Genomic DNA, 12,808 nt, shown 5'->3' with positions numbered 1-12,808 from the left:
CGGCTCCCGCTGGCCGGCGGTGCCCCCCTCCTCTCGTTCGCCCTCGTGGCCTCACCCTTTCCCATTCACAACCCGACTGACTTCTCTTTCCGGTTTACCCACTTAAGGACCCCAACCTTTCACCCACGTCACCTGGCTCCGCCTCCCCGTGACGTCACATCCGGAAGGTCGCTTACGCCCGCATTACACCACCCTCCCCCGTAGAAAAAAACCCAGCCGACCTCGGCTGAACAATACCAAAGCGTAATGCGGTGAACCGACCTTCCGCGCTAAAGGACACAAAGCATGCAATATAACAACAGAACAATAACAACAAGAACATCACGGACGTACAGAAAGCATGCAATAAATACAAGGGTAAGAACAAGAACAACAACACAACATACAATCAACGAACGTAAGTGATTTAGAGCGTGTGCGCGTCGCCGGCCCGTCCCGGACGGTCGGCGGCCCGCGCGCAGAACGGGAACGCGATGGAACTCGATGAATGACAGGGGGTAATTCTCCTGTTGCGGTTGGAAGTCCACCAATGTCCCGTGTTCCCGAAGAATCAGTCTTGGCCGTGTCCTTTGAATGTGCCTGCGGCGGGGTCGGAAGGGCTACAGGGCTCGAAGGTCTCGCAGACCTGGCAGGCGCCCTCCGAGCAGGGCCCCTCGTCCCCCTCGGTGTCACGGCCGACCTGTCTGGAACAGGTACGACAGGCGCTCGAGCAAGATCAGTGGACGCAGGCAGGGGAGAGTCGGCAGCAACAGACCCCGGCACAAATCTTCGGTAATACGAGGCAAATCCCAAAACCCGCCGAACATCCCCCACGGTGGCCGGAGTCGGCCAATCCCGGACGCACGCCGTCTTTTCCGGATCCGTGGACACCCCCTCAGCACTCACAATGTGCCCCAGATAACGGACGGACCGTTGCAGTAGGTGGCATTTCTTTGGTTTAAATTTTAAATTCGCAGAGCGCATCCTCGTGAACACTGTCTCCAGCCGTGTTAAATGTTCCTCAAATGTGCGGCTGAAGACAATGATATCGTCCAAATATATAAGACACGTCTCCCACTGCAACCCCGTCAAACGAGCTCCATCAATCTTTGAAATGCGCTTCATAGCCAAGGGAAGATCAATCCCTCGGCAAGGCCAGATATCAACGACCCCCCCCACGGGGTAATGTTCTCTTATAGAGACAATAACGCCCTAACCCAAAACCCGTGAGCCCCCGGCACACCAGGTTCAGTCTGCCACCGCACAACTGAACCATGACTCCCCGAGCCATATGAGCACACGGCCCATTAGTTAAAGACATACCACGGAGGTTTCGCCTCCGGGCTGTCAGGTCAGCCATCAGCCATAGGCCGACGTGACCACCACTCGTGCATCACCCAATCAACAATGGCAGGCATAACAGATGGAATATTTGCCCCACCGAGGTTTTTCCCGCGCTCAAAATGGCGGCCCCCTTCGCCCAGCGCGTTCGCGCAATATCTCGCGCGCACTCAAAATGGCGGCCCTTTCCGCAAAGCGCATCGACGCCATACCCCGCGTGTGCGCAAAATGGCGGCCCAACGTGCGAACACGTGGCCAGTTTTCTCCATTCGTGCACCCCAGCTTCCCTTTGCTGGGGGTCACAAATTGCATCCCCCGTCTTATTGTAACAATCCCAACAACGATAGACGCACAGCCCCAGCTTGCTGCGCGCAGCAGTCATATCGGGGAATTTTTAACCAATATTTTACCAACCACATTGGTTACACAACCCAACTCGCAAAGCAACTCGTGGCTGCATGCGACCAACCGAATACGCGACGCAACTTGGCGCCAATTTACGGTCCCATTAGCATTAACCTTTGAGACACCCACAACGGCGTCATCACGCACCCTCAAAGCGCGCTCTCTCTCTCACAAAGCGCCGTTACCCATAATATACACAAAATCGCGTGTACATAACATCCATACGACCAAATAATAGGGTCCCCCTCGAATTTGTTACCAATTTCCAAACAGGTACGCACAATTAATAACATCCCAACCCCAATAGTCAATCAATGCATCGCACCCCATAACCGTACAGAACGGTGTAACAGCACATACAGTCAGCATATCGCGATCACACGCGCACATTTAAGCACAATAGCAAGCCGATCTGCAGGTAACCAACACACCATTAATCCAGTCGTAACATTGCAGCAACAACACAAATATTCTCTCTCTTGCAACAACCACATCGCACATAGCACCTCGCAGCACAATACACCCAAAAAAATATATATATTTTTCAATTAAGCCCATCGCACAAGGTAACCCACGAGATGATACAGCGCAAGATACCCGACGCTCCCGAGTTAATAATTAACTTCGCCATCAATATAACAACTCCACACCGCAGCGCACACACACAATTTAACACTCAGCAAGCACAGCATACTCTCCGTCCATTCTCAACACACGTACACACTTTAATTGACACCGAGCAACAAGCAGATAGCGCGTTCATCGTTATTACACACACATACCCACAGTCCGAACCGCGCTCCGCACAATCGAGTCATGAGAGAAAACAAAATCGCCCCCCCCGGCCCTCGAAAGATGGGTGAGGTGTGTGTAAAGGCCGGGTGCGTATCGTTACGACCCGCCCGGGGCTGCAGCAAGAAGAGGACGGCAGGGCGGCAACTTGAGTCGTCTCGCAGAACTCGTTCGGCGACTTGACTGCTCCGTTGTCACGCACCCGAGCCAGGACGGGAGAGCTCCCGCCCCAGCAGCTGTAGCGTCGTCGTCCTCTCCTCGCAGCTCCCCCTCGCAAAACAGCAGCTCACAGCAGGCTGCTCTCCCCACGGCACCTCCAGATGGCAGCGCAAGGCTGCCTCTCCGCCGCGATGTTGAAGATGGCGGCGTCTCCCCGCCGCGGTGAAGACAAGATGGCGGCTTCCCGCCGTTTCTCCCCTGCCACGCCCAAGATGGCGTCTTCGTGCCGCGTGGCAGATGGCGCTGGCAGCGCAGGCAAGGCGTCGGCCTGCAGACCACCATCGGCTCTCCCCACTGCCGTCGTCGGCGTGGTGAGCTCACACGGTTTCGCCAGCACGATTTTCCAGGTCTCCAGCTGCGCCATCTGTCTCAATCGTAAGTCGGATGATGTAGCAGATGATGGCACAGGAATATTCTTTCTTCCGAGCCGTCTTGACAAGCCGTTTCACTTCTGACACCAGTGTAATAAAAGACTTGACCACGATCTCTGGCTCAGTGTCCTTTATTTGGTCCGTACTGTATTACCCACACGGCTGTCTCCTCTTTGCTCAGTCCCCACAGTGCTGACTCCGATGTCTCTCCAGACTCCACCAGCAGCCCCTCTGTTGGCCTCTGTCGCTCTTGCAGCCCCCACAGCAGCTCCGCTGCTGTTACTCTCTCTCAGCCCCCCCTGGCTGTAATCGCTGCTGCTCTTCTCGCTCTTGGTTACTCCGCAGCTCTGACAGCCTCGTGCTGTCTCTCTCTCTTCGTCGCTCCTGCGACTCTCTGCAGCCACACCGCTGCCTCTAACACACAGCCTTCCTGGCTGTACTCTGGGGTCGGCTCCCGCTGGCCGGCGGTGCCCCCCTCCTCTCGTTCGCCCTCGTGGCCTCACCCTTTCCCATTCACAACCCGACTGACTTCTCTTTCCGGTTTACCCACTTAAGGACCCCAACCTTTCACCCACGTCACCTGGCTCCGCCTCCCCGTGACGTCACATCCGGAAGGTCGCTTACGCCCGCATTACACATGTACGGGAGGGGTCGGGCTTTTTAAAAATTAATGAATTTATTCTCGACCCCAAAATGACAGTTGATCAAATTGTTGAAGAAATCAATCGTTACATCCATTTTTGAAAAGTTAACAGGGCATTTGTGTGTGTGTGTGAGGAACGGAAGTTGCGGGTAACGCGCTGCGCTACAAACCTAGTGACCCCAGTTCAATTCCCGCTCATGGCCAACATACGTGACGATTATTTAATCCATTCCTGGGCCTGCCCTTTTTATCGACTCAGCCTCAAATGAGTACCTGGTGCAATGTATAAACATCGCCACTGGGAAGACAAAGGCGGCCTCATGTGCTACATAGGTGCTCGCTAACAGCACTTGCTCCTACAGTCTGTTAAGGCTATACGGGGGGGGGGTCTTTGTGTGTGTGTGTGTGTGCAGCTTGGGGAGCAGTCGTGTAGTGGTTAGCGCACTGCGCTACGTACCTGGTAACCAGAGTTCCTGTACGCAGCCAACATTGGCGACGAATATCTGAACCGGTCCTGGGCCTCCCCTAGGTTTACTGGACGGACATCAGTGACAAAGAGCTTCATAGCTCATTGGATTTATCCAGGATAAATAAAGATTGTAATTCTGAGTTTGACTCGGCCTTCAATGAATGCGTGATGTGGTTATAAATATCAGAAAAGGGGAGACAAAGGCGGCCGGGCTTCGTGCTGGCCACCCACCCCCTCGTGTGCCATGCTGGCCTTTATATAGGTTCTCGCTCGCAGCACTTGCCCCAATGTCTGTTCAAGGCTATATGAGGGGTATCTTTATCTTCTGCAGCGTGGACGCCTACCGCACCCAACGCCGTGCCGCACAGCCGCCCAAGCCGCCGCGCTCGATGCCGTTCCTGCATGGTGACCAGAAGCCCCCGCCTGCAGCGCAACATCAGTGGCAGCAGGGCCAGGCCACCAAGGAGAGGGTGAAGGTTAGCAAGGCCTACACCCGCTGTGGCCAGTTGCATGCATAATGCATAGACACAAACTATAGCAGGTGAAAGCCCGTTGATTATGAAGGTTTTGTTTTGAATTGTGAGCTGGGGTTATCATAAAAGATAAGTCCGATACGAATGTCAGTGTAGGGAAAAAACAACATTCTTAAAATAAGTAGGTGAGATTAATCAAGTTAGAAGAATCATGCATAAGCTGGTATTATCTAACGTTCTCCAACGTGCAGTTATCCTCAGAAGTATCCATTTAGAAGTACAGTTGCCGACTGGTAGTTTTCAGGGCAAAACACGCTGACATAATTGCAAATAGTACTCTTTCCACTGGCGCCACGGTGGCGAGGTGTTGTCTCCCTCGCCTGGTATACAGGACGTCGTGGGTTCGATCCCGAGAGAGAGAAAATGGTAGGGGAAGGCACAACTATTTCCGGCTATGGGTTTTTATTTAGATTTTTGGGGAAAATTGTTCAGTTTCTGTATATTTGGAGTTTGCATGTTCTCCCTGTGGTCGTGTGGATTTTTCTCCGGGTCCTCTGGTTTTTTCCTCCACATTTAGAATCAACGTGGGTTTAGTATTTGACTGCTGTACATTTCCACGTAACTCGAATTTTCCGTAACAATTTTCCCCAAATATCAAAATAAAATCCCATAGCCGAAATAGTTGTGCTTTCCCCAACCGTTTGCTCTCATTACTGCATCGCACTGTAGTCCGTTTTCTTCCGCTACCTGTATCATATTGCTTTTCATATGCTCTGCACTTCCTCCGATTCATTTGATCGAATATCTACCCTAACTACTTATAATTAAACTAATGGTACATATACTGTATTGTATCAAATTGTTTATGAATACCACAAAGCATCGAAAACAAACAATGAGGTAACGCTACAAAAGGAAAAGAGACTATGTGACGGGTACAGTATACTCATTGTAATAATGTAACCGCGCGACTCGTGAGTGCTATACAGTACACCACCGCCTTGAGGAATATGCGGCTCTGCCTTACGCCTCACTCCGCTGGATTCATCTGCAACCTCACCCCCCTGCACTATTTGCGCTTACGTAACTACGTATACAGTATGGAATATTTATTCGCCATAATTTATTGGAGCATTTCTGTAGAGTTGGATTTCCGTAAGTCGGGTCTACTGTAACCCGGGTACTGCCTGTATAGCTTAGTTGACTTTTCCTGGTAAATAGTTTAGTTTTATCTAAGTTTTGAGAAATTTACCAATTTTCAAATAGCAACAACAGTTTGGTTCATATTGGATCATTACAGACAGGCTATAGGACGGATAGATCTAATCCATGAACACTCAGCATTGGTTGGAATTCAGAACATATACGACGTCACAACCAAGCGATAAACACAACTTGTTGATGCTCCTCGGTAATTGGCCAAACAGCCTTCGGAGATGGTGGCCCGAGCAGGGTTGCGGTCCCATCGTCTCCTTCCGTGCACGTGTGCGTGCGTGTGTGTGTGTGCGTGCGTTTCTCTAAGCATGCGTCGCTCACTTCCGTGCGTGCAGCTGCTGAACGGAGAGATTACGTCGCAGCAGAGGATCATCCAGCAGGCGAGCCAGGCCCTCAACTGCTGCGTGGACGAGGACCACGGCAAGGGCTCCGTGGAGGAGGCAGAGGCCGAGAGGCTGCTGCTCATCAGCAGTGAGCATTACGGACATACAGAGCCAATGTTAATTAACCAAAACATCTACTTAGTTTGTCATTGCTAAAGTCTTGAGGAATAAAAAAGTGGGTTATCATACATAGAATACTCTGTGCTGGGCCTAAAACAGTACTCTTTAGTTTTGGGTGAGAGATGCTCCAGCATTAGTTCTGTGATGTCATTGTCCAGTGGCCAATCCCTGTGGTGCACTGCTGACTAATATTGTTCCATAAGAGTTTTCCTGGAATTCTTTCAAAACACCAAGTTGGGATTTAATTGAGCATAAATGATTAAAATATTTCATTGTACGCTTTTATTTTAAATAAACACATTTCCATTTGTGTTTTTGCATTGTTCTTGGTTGCACGTTGATTCATTAATGTAGCTGATCGTCTCCACCACTACACTCAACCTTGCTCACTCGTTACTCCCTTTACCCCCTGCATTGCAGCTGAGAAGCGGCTGGCTCTGCTCAACGAGCTCAATGACCTCAAGGGGCAGCAGGCACCCGGGGACGGGCAACAGCAGCCTGCCTGGAGCGACGCTCGGACAGCACCGTCGAAGGCAGAGGTCTGCCGTGGCACCGTGCTGGTGTCCAACGTCTGCCTGCCGCTCAAGGCAGACTTTGTGTGCTCCCTGGCAAACAAACCGGGTAAGTGAGCCTCGCTGTGCCGTGCCCGGGGTTCTTCATAGACAATTTTCATAAACGTACAAATTGTAGGTAGGAAGGCGAATTTGCCCTTTTGTAAAAACACTGAAATCATTTTTGGAAACAAGCATTGTAATGAAGAGGAGGGGGATTTGTAAAAGATAGCCATGTCTACGTTTTGAAAATGTTGATAATGTTGAGCGATCTTTCAGAGGCCATAGGTGTCAGTGGCCAACGACGCTGTGAAGGAAGGGAGTATCGTATGTCTGCTTGGTATAGTTTAGCCTTGCCTCTGGAAATACATCTTTGATGGTTCTAGTACAACACTGTTGTTTACACACATCAATGAGCAGTGTTGTGAATGCTTTGCTGATGAAAAAACGAAAATGTAGGTGTGTGCTCGAGTAAAATGTAACATAATTTTCACGAAGGTGAACACTATTTCGGTTGATTGGGATGCACAAGGTCAGAGCGTGACGATGTCATCGTGGTAAAGTCAGTGTGTCAGCACAGCTATGTTACTTTTGTTAGTTTACATATGCAAATGCAATTTAGGGCTGTATTTGAGATGAGACAGCCAGCACTGACTTAACGATTCACCACTCATGGTGATTAGATGATATGACATTATTTGTGGTCAATGATCTAGGGTCACAATTAGATTAAAGGATTGATTTTCAAATATTATTTTGGCTCTCCTGTATTTATTTTCAATGTTTTTGCCTCCATAAAGGTTAGTTTGTGCAATTTGCCTAAATGCAACATTAACGTTTAATTTCCAAATAAAATCATAAATAATTTTTATTCACAGACAGATTGATGTGGAGCTGTTCTGCACGGTGGTCAGCAGAGGGTAGTTTAGTGAAATACATTTCTTGGTTTCTATACTCCCCTGCTTGTGCTGACAAACGTGGCGGAGCATGGTGACATAACTTCCACAACCCTCTTGGTATGGGAAGGCACTCCATTCAGCAGTTGATTGGCAACAGGGCTGTACAATTTGATGCACAAGCATAAGAAGTGGTTTTAATGGCGTCGTTACATGCTTTGTGCTGACACTATCCACGTGCTCTCCCACAGATCGCTGCAACTACTACTTCTTCGTGCTGTTCCGTCATGGCTCCACAGACGTGGTGGCCACGCCGCTGGCGTCTACGCTGCACAGCATGGACGGGGACTCGCTCGCTTTCCCCACCAAGTTCTCGCTGTACGATCATTGTCCCCTCGTGTGTGCGCGCGTTTTTCTCCAGGTACTTGCTTCCTGCCATTCCAAAGCAGAGCCATCCTGAGATGGTGTCTCAATATTCCCTGTGAGCCTCTTGTGGGTGTTGTATATAACTATTTTAGATTCATCATCGTGTGTTATATTATATGTAGGTATATACAGACTATGGATGACTGCCCAATATACACATCTTCTAGTGGAATAAGACAACTGCATTATATTACCCCGAGTGCTATCGATTGGGTGACAAGATAAACAAATAAACAGTAGCGCTTTCTTTTTTCAAATACCAATTCCATCGACTGCATCAGCAATGCAGTTTCGAGGTAATTTTGGTCACCTGGATTAGCCAGAATTGCTATTATAACCAAGCTGAAATTAGCTATGCTTAGCCCAGCTAAGCTTCAATAAACTAGAATTAAAATAGATTACCATTCTGTTGCATCAACTGTCCCATGGCATAATTTATGTTAGTCTTGTATCAGCATCAACTGTAGAATAATTTTATTTCTACAGGAATCATTTGGCCTGACTAATTGAATACATTTGTTGTGCCAAAAAGTAACAGGTACCCCGATTTAAGTACTACTCAGAGTTTCGTACTGCCAATAATTTAGACGAATGACTAATGGGATTAATTATTTTGGATATGTCATGTTACACTGAAAGCTGTGCTGTCGTGCATTAGGTTTATTGGTGGTGTTGCCTTTAACAGGGAAGATGTTCAGAGTGATTTTGAAATCGACGTGGAAGTCTACAGCCTGGTCAGTATGAAATGTCTGCAAAAGTTGCTTTATAAATAAACAACCTATTACTACATTTACATAAATATCCTTAACTATTGTAAACATTACATCAAATGGTGTAGCCCAGTGGTTGTGAGGTGATTTATGAATGTGAAATTATATCATACGTGAGTCATTGGTGAATAATCACGTATGAATATGCTAATATTAAATAATTATAGTAACAGGACCCTGCGGGGTGGGCTGGTAGGAACGAATAACCAAAGAATATAAACATAATGTATTATTACACTTGTTAAGCTTGGAAAGCCCCACTAAGTGTTTGCAGTAGGGGGCGATGTTGATACACGGACGGACGGACAGACGGACGGACGGACGATATAATCTATTGGTGGTCTGGTCCACTTCGTTCCTACCAGTATAAATGTCATCCATATGGTAACGTGGAACGAAATAAAAGGCACGTAGGTATAAAATAAAATAAATCACGACGTTTCAATCACAACACAAGCGGTTGTCCTCCGGCGGAAAAAATATAATCCAGCAGTGGAACTAGTTCCACTGTTTACTAATAGGGTTTTTCCCCTTTTTTCTGGCAACAAAACTGACACCTTTTTGCAAGGAATCATGTTTACATTAACCACAATACTTGCAGTCAAATGCAAACAAAAAAACAATACTCTGGTAATTTATGCATTGTCTTTGAAACTGATTGGTCCACACCAGAGACAGCTTTCTTTGGAGCCTCGTCTCATATGGTGTTCGACCAGATGATGCCAAAAGTTCCATTGTTGCGATTGAAACGCCGTGATTTATTTAATTTTATACCTACGTGACTTTACCGAAAGAACGAAAGAGTATTGATTCCTGCAGTCACGAAAGCTTCAAATCAAGATTGAAATAAAAGACCTTTCTAAACTCATTGATCTTAAACAACGTTTTCGAGAGTAACCAGCGAGCGCGAACAAATGACATCCCGCACGCAGAGCGTCCGTTGCATTTTTTTTATTCGCTTACAGTTAATTAGCTCGTTATGATTCCTCACAAAATGGACAACTGGTTAACATTGATACATTTATTTCTCAGAACCATGTTGGGTCAGGCAAGGGGGGTACACTCGGTTGAAACAAAATTGAGCAAGGGGGTGCAGTAGCCATAATAGGTTGAGAACCACTGGGCTAGGCTGACCAGTTGGTACTCATGTCACAGCGCCCGGGGGACAATGATGAGCAAAAGTGTCGACCACTGGGAATTGGCCTCGTCTGATAATGTACATTTACCTGGGCATAGTTTTACTGCACAGCGTTTTGCTAGAAGTTCTTAAATCTGGTTTTGTGCATCAAACTCAGGCCCAAAGGAGAGATGGAGACCCCTCGGATAAGAGACGCCGCTCGACCAAGTCAAAGGTCAGTGCGTTTTCTTGTGCCACAAACAGCTGCCCCATCAGCCATTCCAAACGAATAGTCTGAGGGATCACATAGTGATATGAACCATGATGTGTTACACACATGCAGAAGCAAGTCAAATGCGAGGGTGATGGGATGAGACAGATTCAGGAAGATTTGTAAGCTGATGGATGGGATGACTGGAGGAGACAGGACACAGACAGGAAATGCTATTTTGTGGCTATCGTGACAGTAAGGAAAGCAGACACGCCTGATCTCTGCAGAGGTTTACAGTTTATTTATCTCATGCATGAGTTTTTTCTGCGCACTCCATTTTTTGTGGTACAATAAGTCTAAATAATGTATATATGTGTAGAGGTGTAATTGTGTAGATGTATGGGTACGGATGGGAAACAAACACAAGGGGCAGTGTTAGGGCTGTACACGAAGGAGGTGCTCGCACCGACGTCCGCACCTACATCCCCCACGGGCCCCTCCCGGGGGCCGAGTGCTATAAAAGGTGGTGAGCCGGAGGGCTCGAGGTCGAGTATTAGCTTAAACCAGCGAAGAGTGAAGACCAGCTAGAATAGGCCCCGGAGTTCCCCTGGCTCGCTGTCCTTGTCAGGGCCGACCAGGGCAAGCCGGTGGCGTGGCCCCGAGAGCCCAGACTGACGTTCTTATAAGAGCCGGTCTGGAGACTCAGGGTGCCGGGATCCCAGCTTGACCAGGGCTGGGATAGGTAGCCTCCCCTAGCTCCGTAGTGGAGGACTCGGGCGTAGGTTAGTGGGGTTAGATGTTGCGTCTCCCTGTTAGACGAGTGAAGGGGACGATACCCCTCTAAGTGCTGTGTGTACCCGTTACTGTGCACAAGTTGGTGTTAATAAATAAGTGTGCCTCCGACTCCGTCGTCAAAGCCTCCTGAATACTTACTACATATGTAGTGGCATATATTGAGCCACTACGGCTCTAGCGCCAGCTACTGAGGAAAGGGTGGAACTGTGCTCTCTAGTGATGGTCAGAGAGAGGGCAAGTGAGGACGTGACAGTTTGGGTGAACCCGAAAGGGCACGTGACCAGGTGAGGGTAGCGAGGGGGGCCAAGGGGTGGTGAGAGGGACATGTGACATGTGGCCCAAAACCTTCTCGAAGGATCCAGAAGGGGGCGTGGCCGGGGGCAGAGCCGGGCCGAGCATCGGCGCATATTAGGAAGATCCCGAGAGCCGATCCGGGCTGTCTTCAGAAATCAACCCGCGGTGCTACGTCTCCTCGGTCGTCGGTCATGACGTTTGGCATCGTGAGTCAGGCAGTACGTTACTGACCTAACTCGGATGAGTAGTTATCCCGTTGGGGTCTGAGTTAACCGTGGTAGTTACCACCTATATCGTTATGTGTTATGTAGTACGCTGTTGTATGTAGGGATGAGTTTGGCATGTCTGGTGATGCTGGTTATACAAAACATCTTGACATTGCTCCCTTTTGGGAGTGTATGCATGTTTGAACACTACTCACTGTAACCTAACCAGGCCACGTGTCCAAACAGACCAACACGCACTTGGTAAACTGATGTTGTGCATTCATTCACTGGAGCTTTGATTAAATCGAATGTTAAAATACATGCATTTGTTTAAAATCATCACCATCTTACCATCACTCCTTACTTCCCAGGTCATGACTCCTAAAAAGCTACTTACTTCCATCACTGTAAGTGTTCCTTTACTAACACTTTCTGATTTCAAGCTTCAATTATGATATTAATTTAAATGTTATAAAATTATATTGACTGCGAATTTGTAGTTCTTCTGTGCATGTACCAAGTCCTCCAGTCAAGGTTAAGACTGATTTCCAAGTTATACACTTGCATGGAAATACATTGCTTAGATATCGCAGTGATTGAACAATATATTGATATTTTTTTAAATGTATTGTGATTAAATTACAAAGCCACTTTCTGAGTTTAGAATGCAGAGTGTTAAATTACATACAAAAACACGAGTTGATCATTTGTCACTTGTAGTTAGTAAAGCAATACCACTAATAATTACTATCTTTTTTTATGCAGTACCAACCCCCACTATTAATTGCATCATTGATTTGTTCAAAACATAATTAAATGAAGTGCATCAAACTGCAAGTCATGCACTGAATCATTTGGAATGATCAGGCATTGGAAACGTGTGCCAATTGCAATTTAATTTCTGCATTAGTGTGACGATGTGGGAAGGTCCCATGCCGATGAGAATGACCCAGGCAGATGCTCTGGACATTGGGCCACAAGGCAGGCCGTCCCACACCTGTGTACTTGCAGGGAGTTGCTGTGTAACTGGCTTACTAGAGTTCAACAGGTCATGCTAATGATTCAGTTTATTGATTTGTATAAATTGTTAGGTTTACAATATTTTCATCTAATCACGTGCAAAAAAGTATTA

General features: G+C 47.7%; 1 protein-coding gene across 4 annotated transcripts in view; it reads left to right on the top strand.

The window, feature by feature from the left end:
- Positions 1-12,808, top strand: part of LOC144732391 (anillin-like) — a 55,515-nt gene that overhangs the window by 25,752 nt on the left and 16,955 nt on the right. For all 4 annotated transcript variants that reach the window (XM_078613903.1, XM_078613905.1, XM_078613904.1 and 1 more), the window contains 7 exons: positions 4,551-4,695; positions 6,243-6,378; positions 6,831-7,031; positions 8,109-8,235; positions 8,969-9,017; positions 10,349-10,405; positions 12,048-12,083. In XM_078613903.1, the coding sequence (XP_078470029.1) occupies positions 4,551-4,695; positions 6,243-6,378; positions 6,831-7,031; positions 8,109-8,235; positions 8,969-9,017; positions 10,349-10,405; positions 12,048-12,083 (751 nt within the window). The remainder of the gene's footprint in view (positions 1-4,550; positions 4,696-6,242; positions 6,379-6,830; positions 7,032-8,108; positions 8,236-8,968; positions 9,018-10,348; positions 10,406-12,047; positions 12,084-12,808) is intronic.

This window comes from Lampetra planeri, chromosome 42 (assembly GCF_965212315.1).
Source record: "Lampetra planeri chromosome 42, kcLamPlan1.2.h2, whole genome shotgun sequence".
Classification (NCBI taxonomy): domain Eukaryota; kingdom Metazoa; phylum Chordata; class Hyperoartia; order Petromyzontiformes; family Petromyzontidae; genus Lampetra; species Lampetra planeri.
The sequence above is the reverse complement of the archived record's forward strand: the minus strand, read 5'-3'. Positions and strand labels throughout refer to the sequence as shown.